Raw genomic sequence first — 12,654 nt, 5'->3', positions numbered from 1 at the left:
GAAATCGGAGTGCAGTCCGATGATTTACCTGGACTCATTGAATTGAATAGCAGAGTGTGATCCAAATATCAGATAAAACTCGGGCATGCTGTAATTTTTTTCCCCAGACCAGCTGTGTACTAGGAAAAAAATTGGACATGTACAAGGGCCATAGCATAACATTGGTCCGGGTGGAATCTGATATTTTGTAGGATCACACTTGGACCGATAATATGGTCATATGCATGAGCCCTAATTGTCACAAATTTTGGACCCAATTATCTTATGGACTTGATATGTAAAGTGGGCTCGAACTCCAAGTGGGCTAGATCCTCAAGTGAGTGGAAGTCTTGGGTGGACTCCATCATCATGTGGGTGCAATCCGCAAATAGGCAACTGGGCACAACCCTCAGGTGGACATGATCCATGTTGGAATCGATATCCAAGTGGAGTGAATCTTGTTCAAGCTTTCTCCCAATTTACATGAACTGACCCATACCAAATCGGTATGAGAAAAAACCAGCTGATCAGCACTGCCCCATAGAATAACATTGGTCCGAGTGCTATCCGATAAAATATTGGATAGCACTCGCCAATGTATACGCTTTTGTGGGCAAGCTCAAATACATCCTATTACATTAGTACAGATTGAAATATTGACCTATCACATCATATACTAGCTGTAGAGTGGATAATACCACCTCAGGGTGAATGTTTCATCATCTTAGTATCTCTCCTGTGTTGAACCATCTCTCTATCCTTAATGGGAATCTGTCACCAGGTTTTTGCTATGTAATCCGAGAGCAGACACTCTGATTTATAAGGATGTCACTTACTGGGCTGTGTTTTATGGTTTCAATACAACCATTGTTTTATCACCAGGAGATTATCACTACTGGACAACTGTCCTCGTGCCTTCTAGTGCATCCACACCCTCAGCACTGATTAGCAGCGCTCTCTCACTATACAGTGTACACAGAAAGTTGTGGTGTGGGCAGGGTTACACAGCTCAACAACTGAGCTCTACTAGACAATGGCCTTCCCTGTCCCATCCCCTGATGACGCCGCACATGTGGTGAAACATGTTGCGAGGACTTGAGCGCTAATTGTATGTCCTGTTCTGCCAGTTCGTGATGACACTCTGTGGTGCCATCTATTGAAATCATAAAATATGAAGTTTGTCCTTAAAGTCTATAAATAGTAGGCAGATTAGGGACATTTTTATCAATACCTCATATGCATTTTTGTCACGCAAGGTGTCGGGAAGACTAAGTGCAACACGAAGGGAAGAGGGGTGGAAGCCCAAACACTAGGGAAAGGGGTTGTGGAGACCCCTAGGCAGATCTAATATCACCCAGCCTACCCTACCATCCCTATATAGGTTCCACACCTATCGCCGAGCAGGAACCTTAAGCCCTGGTTGTGCCTAGAGCTTGGCCCTAGATGGGGAGAGGGAGGGGTGAGCACTGGTCAGGCCCCGCTACAAACTAAAGACAACAAAGGGGATAAACTTAGCTTGAGCAGACACCAAAGGAGTAACGCCAACTGTCCTCCAAGGTCACCTGAGAAGAAGCTAGCCAACTGCTAGTGCTTCAAGCCTGCACAAAGGTACATAGAAGTATCACTGGCTATTCCCTGGAGGAAACTGAGTGTTTTTAAGTCCCATGCATGGGTGTGTCAATCAGCAGCAGTAGGGAGATCGCCGCTCGGTCCTAAAGGAAGAAGGATTAAGAAGGCGTATGTAATGCCAAGCATAGTGACCTTCTACAGCCAGATCCAGAGCGACTGTCTGTTACACCTGACACACCCGTGACTATTTAATCAATTTAATAAGTTAAGTCTTATGGCTTGCTAGAGTGGGATCCAATATGGGGCTCTCCCCTTTTTGTACACTTTATCCTTGTTTGGGGTCATATTTTAGCAATGTGCCAGCGCTTTTTAAGATGGGAATATCCCTTTTAATTTCTCATCTGTCCATGTAAGTAAATGTAACCACAAGGACAGACATACCCATTTACCGCTCACAGCCCATAAAGCACACAGGAACTGGGTGAGAAAATTGCACACGTCTGCCGATGGCAGGTCCTCCTTAAACATTATTCCAATATGCAATGCCTGATTCCTTGCGCCTGACAGTAAGTAATTGAACAGCGTCTCAGGATTAATCAGAACACAAACGGTTGGATCCTCCAGCGCGGCCTCCTCCTGTGCGATATTATTAATCTGCACAACTGAACTGACTGCACAAGCAGCCGCCAAGGTCAGCCCGGCCGCTCTCACTAACGCTGCCGCTGACAGCGGCTTTATATATTTATTTTATATATTTATTTATTTTTTGCTTTGATTTTAAGTGACAGATTTTGGAAATGCAACAAAAAATAAGTAGTGATTCTAAACAATGAAGTCTGTAAACAGAATTTCCATAATTATATTTCCTGCAAAGGGGAAAGGAAACTGTGCATGAAATCAGCCAGAGATTACAGACAGCCCCCCAGTGTTAGCATCCTGGTAAAATATACATCATGTTGCTTTTAAGGCATAAATAATACAGACGTAAAGATGTAATAAAACAGGTCAGGTCTGTTTAGCTTATGTCATCGAAACATCATTTTATCTTGTCCTGTCAAATTAAATAAAAACGAGCTGTGACATTCGCCTTCCTGAGAAGCAAAATGCAATGTTATATATGGGGAAATAAATAATAAAATATTTATATACAGTACAGACCAAAAGTTTGGACACACCTTCTCATTTAAAGATTTTTCTGTATTTACATGACTATGAAAATTGTACATTCACACTGAAGGCATCAAAACTATGAATTAACACATGTGGAATTATATACTTAACAAAAAAGTGTGAAGCAACTGAAAATATGTCTTATATTCTAGGTTCTTCAAAGTAGCCACCTTTTGCTTTGATGACTGCTTTGCACACTCTTGGCATTCTCTTGATGAGCTTCAAGAGGTAGTCACCGGAAATGGTCTTCCAACAATCTTGTAGGAGTTCCCAGAGATGCTTAGCACTTGTTGGCCCTTTTGCCTTCACTCTGCGGGGCCGGACCCTACAGGAATCTAACCCTGCTGTGTGCTGCAGAGTTTAGCATCACTAGCTTATCTCCTGCCAGCTGGTGGGATATATTAGACACCACCTCCTCCTTTCATTCCTTCCCTGAACTTAGGTTCCCAGTTGGAATGTATTCTCTTGTACCCTGTCTAGGTGCATTATACTTTTGACTCTCCTGTTACTGACCCGGCTTGTGTACCTGTTTCATCTGACCTCTCCGGTCTTGACCTCCGCTTTGTATTCTGAACCTGTGCTGCCTGCCCTGAACTCAGACTTCCTGACCACGTCTTTGTTTACTACCTCTGTGCTTTGCATCTGTGCCTTTGATCCTTTGGTCACTGCCGTGGAGTTGTATCTGGTTGCAACCCTAATGGCTCAAGCCTATCCTCACCATCCGAGGTGCTAGAGAAGATAATCACTTAGTCTTCACAGTAAGCCCAGCCAGTGGGTCCACATCCACCTCCCGTCACAAAATTTTTTCCCTGTAAATATGACCTCAAAAACAGAGCCCATTATAATGAGTGAAGTCTTCCTGGTGCCATTTGCATCTGTCATATGACAGATGCATGTTTTTTTTAAGCAGGCGTTCTGTTTAACGATAACAGACCTGAAAAAAAAAACACTGAACGCTTGTGTGAATGTATTCTGAGAGTGCACTAGGAGCCTCCATAACAGATTCTGCTCAAAATACCAGACCCCATGGCAGACAATCAATGGATCTCATTCTAGTCTTTATGGTCTGTCAGGCATCACTGGTGTCCATCATTCTGATGATCCAGCATTTCTGTTATATTTGTTCTGCACATTTGACAGAAAAGAACAATGGAAATTACCAATGCAGATGTGAACAAGACCTTGTTTGTGTGTTCTGCTGTTGTCACTGAAAATTATCCAGGCTGCTTCCTGTGGATTTTGTTAGGCTTCTGCCAACCAGTGATCTAGGCATTTTCCAGCAGGAGCTTGTACATTGCCTGTGACATGCATGCTGCTGCACAGGGCTAAATCTGCTGCACCTCCCGTGCCTTTAAACTTTCATCTCCAGCATGCCCGCAATTTGAAATGATTTGTATCTGTGGTGTCCGGGAATGGCGTCCTGGGATATATCTGTACATTTTCTACTGCCTACAAGCACTGATTTCTGCACTTATGATGGCAAACTAAGGCTGGATTTTTCTATTAAAAAAGTTGGAGGTTGTACAGTGGTGTGAGAAACTGTTTTCCCCCTTCCTAATTTCTTATTCTTTTGCATGTTTGTCACACTTACATGTTTCAGATCACAAAACAAATTGAAATATTAGACTAAGATAACACAAGTAAGCAAAAAATGCAGAGAAACAGAAATCCAAATCTACAGGGCAGTCTCTGAAAAAGTGATTGCCCCCTAAACCTAATAACTTGTTGAGCCACCCTTAGCAGCAACAACTGCAATCAAGCATTTGCGATAACTGGCAATGAGTCTTTTACAACCCTCTGGAGGAATTTTGGCCCAATCATCTTTGTAAAATTGTTGTAATTCAGCCACATTGGAGGGTTTCCTAGCATGAACCGCTTTTTTAAGGTCATGCCACAGCATCTCAATCGGATTAAGGTCAGGACTTTGACTAGGCCACTCCAAAGTCTTAATTTTGTTTTTCTTAAGCCATTCAGAGGTGAACTTTCTGGTGTGTTTTGGATCATTGTCCTGCTGCATAACCCAAGGGCGCTTCAGCTTGAGGTCACGGACAGATGGTCGGACATTCTCCTTCAGGATTTTTTGGTAGACAGCAGATTTCATGGTTCCATTTACCACAGCAAGTCTTCCAGGTCCTGAAGCAACAGAACAGCCCCAGACCATCACACTACGACCCCCATATTTTACTATTGGTATGATGTTCCTTTTCTGAAATGCTGTGTTACTTCTAGGCCAGATGTAATGGGACATACACCTTCCAAAAAGCTCAACCTTGTCTTGTCAGTCCACAGAGTATTCTCCCAAAAGTCTTGGCGATCATCAAGATGTTTTCTGGAAAAACTGAGACGAGGCTTTATGTTCTTTTAGCTGAGCAATGGTTTTCGTCTTGGAACTCGGCATGCATGCCATTTTTGCCCAGTCTCTTTCTTATGGTGGAGTCATGAACACTGATCTTAACTAAGGCAAGTGAGGCTTGCAGTTCTTTGGATGTTGTTGTGGGGTCTTTTGTGACCTCTTGGATGAGTCGTCACTACACTCTTGGGGTAATTTTGGCCGGTCGGCCACTCCTGGGAAGGTTCACCACTGTTCCATGTTTTCACCATTTGTGGATAATGGCTCACTGTGCTACGCTGGAGTCTCAAAGCTTTAGAAATGGCTTTATAACCTTTTCCAGACTGATAGATCTCAACTACTTTGTTTCTCTATTGTTCCTGAATTTCTTTGGATCGCAGCATGATGTTTATCTTTTGAGGATCTTTTGGTCTACTTCACTTTGTCAGGCAGGTCCTATTTAGGCTGGGTGCCCACGTAGCGTTTTTCAAGCGTTTATGCTGCGGAATTTCCGCAGCATAAACGCTTGTGAAACGCTAGGTAATCCGCACCCCATGGTCCCCAAGGGGATTCCGCATGTTCTATGCACATGCTGCGGATTTTTCCGCAGCGTTTATGCTGCGTACAAAAATCCGCAGCATGTCATTTAATTTTTTTCAGCGGAACTCCCGCCATTGACTTGCATTGAGACGCATAGAAACCGCGACTGTACATTTGTACAAGCGGCTTCTATGTGTCTCTATGTGCAGATGGTACCCAGTTCTGGAGGAGAGGAGACTCTCTTCCAGACCTGGGTACCATTGTACCTGTAAAAAAATTTTAAAAAACAAATAAAGTTTATACTCACCTTTCCGAAGGCTTCTCTCTGAATGCCGGCATCGCTTGAGGACCTGCGGTGACGTCACAGTCATGTGACCGCAGGCCCTTCACCGCTCTGTCTCGCGATATGCTGGCAGCCGGGAACCAGCCAGGAAGCAGCGCTGCAGCACACGCCGGGGCCTCGGGGGTGAGTATAGCTTTATTTGTTTTAATTTTGACGGTTCACACTGTATAAATCCATGCTGTTTGCATGGATTTATACAGTGTGACCTAGTTGTCAAGCACTTTCCAAGTGATGCTATCGCCTGGAAAGCGCTTGTCAATCTGCATGCGGAAACGCATGTGAATCCGCATGTGGATCCACATGTATTCTGCAGGAAAAACGCATGCACAATCTGCATGCTTTTTTTCTGCCAGGGAGATGCAGAAATGCTGCAGAAATTTTCTGCTTCATTTCTGCATCGTGGGCACATAGCCTTAAGTGATTTCTTGATTGAGAACAGGTGTGGCAGTAATCAGGCCTATGTGTGACGAGGGAAATTGTACTCAGCTTCACAAAGATGTGATAAACCACAGTTAATTTATGTTTTAAGTGGGGGGACAATCACTTTTTCACACAGGGCCCTGTAGGTTTGGATTTCTTTTTCCCTTAATAATAAAGACCTTCATTTAAAGGCTGCATTTTGTGTTTACTTGTGTTATCTTTGTCTAATATTTACATTTGTTTTGTGATCTGAAACATTTAAATGTGACAAACGTGCAAAAGAATAAGAAATCAGGAAGGGGGCAAACAGTTTTTCACACCACTGCATATTGGAAAATAGAAGGACACTGTTATAATATGATCTACAGTGCCTACAAGTAGTATTCAACCCCCTTCAGATTTAGCTGGTTGACACATGCGGAATTAACTTGGCATTGTGACATTTATACTGTAGATCAGCCTGGAAGTGGGAAATGCACTGCAGCAAATTTTTTATTTTATTTATTTTTTTTTTTTTAAACGTTAAAAGTTAATTCAGAGTGTCATTTATTATTCAACCCCTCAAACCACAAGAATTCTGTTTGGTCCCCCTAAATTATTGAGAAGTAGTTCAGGCACCAAGAATAATGAGCTTCACATGTGTGGATTAAAGATCTCTTTTGCCAGCCTTTTCTGACTATTTAAGACCCTCCCCAAACTTGTGAACAGCACTCAGACATGGTCAACATGGGAAAGACAAAGGAGCATTCCAAGGCCATCAGAGACAAGATTGTGGAGGGTCACAAGGCTGGCAAGGGGTACAAAACTCTTTCCAAGGAGTTGGGCCTACCTGTCTCCACTGTTGGGAGCATCATCCGTAAGTGGAAGGCTTATGGAACTACTGTTAGCCTTCCACGGCCTGGACAGCCTTTGAAAGTGTCCTCCCGTGCCGAGGCCAGGCTTGTCCGAAGAGTCAAGGCTAACCCAAGGACAACAAGGAAGGAGCTCCGGGAAGATCTCATGGCAGTGGGGACATTGGTTTCAGTCAATACCATAAGTAACGTACTCCACCGCAATGGTCTCCGTTCCAGACAAGCCCTTAAGGTACCTTTACTTTCAAAGCGTTATGTCAAGGCTCGTCTACAGTTTGCTGATGATCACTTGGAGGACTCTGAGACAGACTGGTTCAAGGTTCTATGGTCTGATGAGACCAAAATCGAGATCTTTGGTGCCAACCACACACGTGACGTTTGGAGACTGGATGGCACTGCATACGACCCCAAGAATACCATCCCTACAGTCAAGCATGGTGGTGGCAGCATCATGCTGTGGGGCTGTTTCTCAGCCAAGGGGCCTGGCCATCTGGTCCGCATCCATGGGAAGATGGATAGCACGGCCTACCTGGAGATTTTGACCAAGAGCCTCCGCTCCTCATCAATGATCTTAAGATGGGTCGTAATTTCATCTTCCAACAAGACAACGACCCAAAGCACACAGCCAAGAAAACCAAGGCCTGGTTCAAGAGGGAAAAAGTCAAGGTGTTGGAGTGGCCTAGTCAGTCTCCAGACCTTAACCCAATTGAAAACTTGTGGAAGGAGCTCAAGAATAAAGTCCACATGAGACACCCAAAGAACCTAGATAACTTGGAGAAGATCTGCATGGAGGAGTGGGCCAAGATAACTCCACAGACCTGTGCCAGCCTGATCAGGTCTTATAAAAGACGATTATTAGCTGTAATTGCAAACAAGGGTTATTCCACAAAATATTAAACATAGGGGTTGTATAATAATTGACCCACACTTTTATGTTTAAAATTTAATAAAATTCAACTGAGCAACATAACTTTTTGGTTTGTAAGATTTATGCTTCTGTTCATAAAACCTACTCTCGTTTGCAGTTTGAAGGCTCTAACTTATTTGCATCTTATCAAACCAGCTAAATCTGCAGGGGGTTGAATACTACTTGTAGGCACTGTATGTTATGGGTGGTGAGAAAGATATCTGGTGTCTTCAAGAGTTTCTTCCAGAAGCATTCACACTGCACTATGATATACAAATGCTTCAGCGCAGAACCTCATGTTTATCTTCATTTACAATAACTTCTTATAATTCTGCTTTCAGAGCTCCAACTTGATCCATCAGAAGGTGTCTCCTCCAACCGAGCGGCATGGGTCACCCATCTTATCATTCATCATCCTGGAGCAGTTCAATGCTATTCGCCTGGTTCAAAGTATCCACCAGTCCCTGGCAGCTCTGAGTAAGGTCATCAGAGGGACGTCATTGCTAACCTCCGATGTACAGAAACTAGCCAGTGCCTTATTAGAACAGAAGGTGAGTGAAGTCTCGCAGCCTCTTTGCACCTAAATGTGATGGACTCTGTTTATGTTTATTGCCTTATACAAGAAATCTGTTTTCCTACTGTAACTTTTCATTAGTGTGTGCTTTAGGCTTCATAACTAATTTATAAGCCATTGAAATGGGTGGGCAGCAGCTCAGATTTGCTCAGATTTTTGGTTGACAGTGGAAGATGCATCCCATAGGTAACCGATGTGCTTAATCTTTTGTTGATCCTACATTGTTATACACTTAGAAGAGTGCACGGTGATTCACAAATCCAGCAGGCCCGGCTGCCAAGGAGAGGGAAGTAGTGGCAAGGAACCAGCGCTAGTAAGTGCTGGTTATAAAAGAGGAACACTAAATTATACTCCTTGTATATTGCTGCTGTGGTTTGGAAGGAGAAGAACCACACAGGACTTTGTGTTCCCTTGCCAAAGTTTTTCTTAAACTCCAGTAGGCTTCGTATCAAAGATATCACTGGTGGGAGCACTTAGACTTGTGCAACTGCCAATGGGCCCTTTTGCCAAGGAGGTCGTATATAAGTATAAAGAGGGGCACCTTGGCTCAAACTTTCCCTAGATTATAATTCTTCAGATGAAAGATTAACTTCAGAGTCATGGTAAGGAGCAAGGAGCTCTATAAAAAAAAACCTTCCTTTTGATTAATCAACTTCTCAACAGCAATTGGCCCACATGCTACTCCAGTACAGGGGCCTCCTCTTTTAATGTCCACCAGGATGGAGAAAATTGATGGTAATTATTCTTATGTACTGAAATGTCAGACCGTGGAGAATGAAATGTATTGGCTGCAGAATAAATGTGTCCTGAGCCAGCCGGATACTAAGTGTCCCTACAAGACAACCTTTGGGTTGAATCAATATCTCTTGGGGTTCCATCCCTAATTAATTAGCTTTGTTAATAGCAGATTTCAGGTGAGCTCACCTGTGCTAGGAATCTATGTATTTCCTTAAAGGGGTTATCCTACAAATTGAAAAAATGAATACATCTCTGGAGTAATGCACTTTATTACTTTAAAGGGAATCTGTCAGCAGGATTTTACTCCCCATTGATATGCAAATGAGACTGAAGAGCCATTTGTAGATCTGAAGCCTCTGTCATTCCAGCTCTATTCCCTTCCCAGTGCCGCCTCCTCTTTCTTCACTGACAGCCTGTATGCGGTGTGAACTCAGGCAAAGGAACTGTCAGTCAAGCAGGAGGAGTTGGTGCTGGGTGGAGGATAGAGCTGGAGTGACAGAGACTTCAGATCTACAGCCGCATTTGCATATCAGTTCAAGTGATGACTTCTCAGTAATGGAGGAAAGGACAGGACATGTCAAGGTATTGCTAAGTCCGTCTTTGAAAGAGCTACATGCGCATATAAATAGTTTGGGGTGTGAAATTCTCCGGACACATCCCCTTTAACCTTATTAATGCAAGAAACACCACTGTGGGTCACGCCTGTAACTCGCACAGGTGGTAAGCGCCGCCCTATTCACTGCAGTCACCGCTCTGCTCTCCCCAGTCTCTGGCTGTCTTGCTGAGCTGCCTCTTGCTGCATTTATACTGCTGGTGAGTGGCCACCTGGCTATGTGGAGGAGTGGCCACTTTCTGCAGGCAGTTAAGCCTACTGTATATTGCAGAGGTTAGCTTCTTTTGCCTATTCCCAATCAGCAGGGGGTTTATTAGGCTGCTTCATTCCGCACCTGATCGAAGGTTCTAGTTCAGGTCTTGTCTAGTTTCCTGTAAGGTGCTCTCTTGTATTGTCTCTACTGTTTCCTCACCCGGCTAGCTTATTCATTTATTTTGATTTCTCTGCTCCTGACCTCAGCTACGTATATTCAACCTGTGCTGCCTGCCCTGACCTCAGATTGTCTGACCACGTGTTTGTCTTCATCCACCTGTACCTTGTATCTGTGTCTCTGACCGTCCGGTCGGCTGCTGCAGACCCAGGGACTGACCTGGAGTGATACCTGGTGACTACCTGCAGCCAAACCTATCCTCACCATCAGAGGCTCTAGTAAATGCCAGGTAGTTACTTAGTTACGCTCCTCCAGGATAAGCTCGGCCCGTGGTGCAGTGGGTCCACACCCACCAGCATTACACTTACATGTAACTTTCACCCCTTTCAGTCTTTTTACTCACTCCTCTGCAGTTTTGGCCTCTTCTCATCCTGTGGGTGAGCACCAGTTTGTCCCATGTGAACAGAAAGCAACAGACTTAACAAGGAGTACATTGCGTCAACTTCTGCTAACTCCACACCTCCTGACTACCTGCCCAGAATTACAGTGAAAATAGTCTCTGAAAAACAGATCCAGCCCTTATCCCTGCTTGTTAAAAAGAATCTTTTAGTGGGATCAACCCTCCTAAGCCGTCTACATGGGCATGTAGTTCATAGGAAGCTGAATAAAATTATACCTTTGATATCTGTGATCTGATATATACATAGATCTCCCTGAGAATCTGCCTCCATAGCTAATTCGTAAATGACAGAGGGAGTTATTAGTGTGATATGTAATTACTGACACATACACAGTGAGATCAAAGCTAACACGGTACAGCAGCGCTGACATGGTACAGCCGAGCTAACACTGTAATGAGAAAGAGTTCACTTTTGCTGTACTAATACATTTGCATTCAGGTGTCCGATCAGTGCTTCAGCTCCCATCTTACAAACAGGCAGTGTAGAGGGAGGTGCAGTACAGCAGAGCTGACTTCATTGCAAATGTGTTTGCAACTAGACAGGATTCAACTCTGCTGTACTGTGTTGGTTATAAGGCACTGCAACAAAGCTGCTAGCACTATAAGAGGACAATTGCTGCTGCAAATGTTTGTATTGAGACAACGTTCCTTTCTGCTGTACTGTGTTAGTTCTGATCTCACTGCAGAGCTGTGTGTGATTATGAGAGCAGCCATTACATATCACACTGTTAAATTCCCCTTTTGTTTAAAATAATCTCTGGAGTCGGAGTCTCATGAAGATCTATGTCCGACCCTAGATTCTAACAGCTTATTTACATATTAAGAAAAACATGGATTTTTCTGGAATAAGACATCAGATCGCAGATATCAAGGTGTCATTTTATTCAACTTTCTATAACCTGCAGACCCATATAGACGACTTAGGAGGCTCAATCCTGCTGACGAATACCCTTTAAATGTACTGCACATATTCAATTTGTCTTCTCATTACCACATTGTATAAGCCTTCTCAATGTTAGATCACTATGCAGGTAGGACGGCATGCCAATGTGAGGAGACTTTAAGCCTTGCAATGCTCCTCTGGGAAATTAAATATGCCAACTACCTCTTCAAATAGAAGAGGAACGGAACTCTAGTGCCACCTATTGGAAATGGCAATCCTAAAAGTCAATAACGACCCTTTAAGAAGCCCTACATACACACACTCCATTATATATATGTATGTATGTATGTATGTGTGTGTGTGTATTAATTATACATACAGGTCTGGCAAAAATTAAGAGACAACTGAACAGTTTTCTATTGGAAAGCATGGAAAGACTGGTGGAAAGCATGCCAAGACGCATGAAAGCGAAGATTAGAAATCATGGTTAGTCCATCAGATATTGCCAAATATTGATTTCACAGTTAAAATATGAGTAATTTGAGGTCTGAAAGCACTGTTTCATTTTTTAGTATTTTGATGCTTTATCATTTGCTGCAAATAAATACAACATTTTTAGCTTTGAATTTCAGAGACATGTTGTCAGTAGTTTATAGAATAAAACAACAATGTACATTTTACTCAAAAATATATTTAGAAAGAGAAAAATCAGAGAAACTGAAAATTGTGCAGCGATCTCTTAATTTTTGCCAGAGCTGTATATAGATACACACATACACATACGAGTGAAGGAAATAAAGATTTGATCTCTTACTGTTTTTGTAATTTTGCCCACTGACAAAGACATGAACAGTCTATAATTTTAAGGGTAGGTTAATTTTAACCGCTTCCCGACCCCCCACTGTACA

At 43.1% G+C, this 12,654-nt stretch overlaps 1 protein-coding gene across 4 annotated transcripts in view; it reads left to right on the top strand.

The window, feature by feature from the left end:
• The window catches only part of DYNC2H1 (dynein cytoplasmic 2 heavy chain 1), a 525,522-nt gene that overhangs the window by 389,166 nt on the left and 123,702 nt on the right, over positions 1 to 12,654 (top strand). For all 4 annotated transcript variants that reach the window (XM_073662117.1, XM_073662115.1, XM_073662114.1 and 1 more), the window contains exon 84: positions 8,450 to 8,659. In XM_073662117.1, coding sequence (XP_073518218.1) covers positions 8,450 to 8,659 — 210 coding nt within the window. The remainder of the gene's footprint in view (positions 1 to 8,449; positions 8,660 to 12,654) is intronic.

Source organism: Phyllobates terribilis, unplaced genomic scaffold (genome assembly GCF_046119375.1).
Source record: "Phyllobates terribilis strain yellow unplaced genomic scaffold, ASM4611937v1 Scaffold_2__4_contigs__length_985480577, whole genome shotgun sequence".
NCBI lineage: Eukaryota > Metazoa > Chordata > Amphibia > Anura > Dendrobatidae > Phyllobates > Phyllobates terribilis.
The sequence above is the reverse complement of the archived record's forward strand: the minus strand, read 5'-3'. Positions and strand labels throughout refer to the sequence as shown.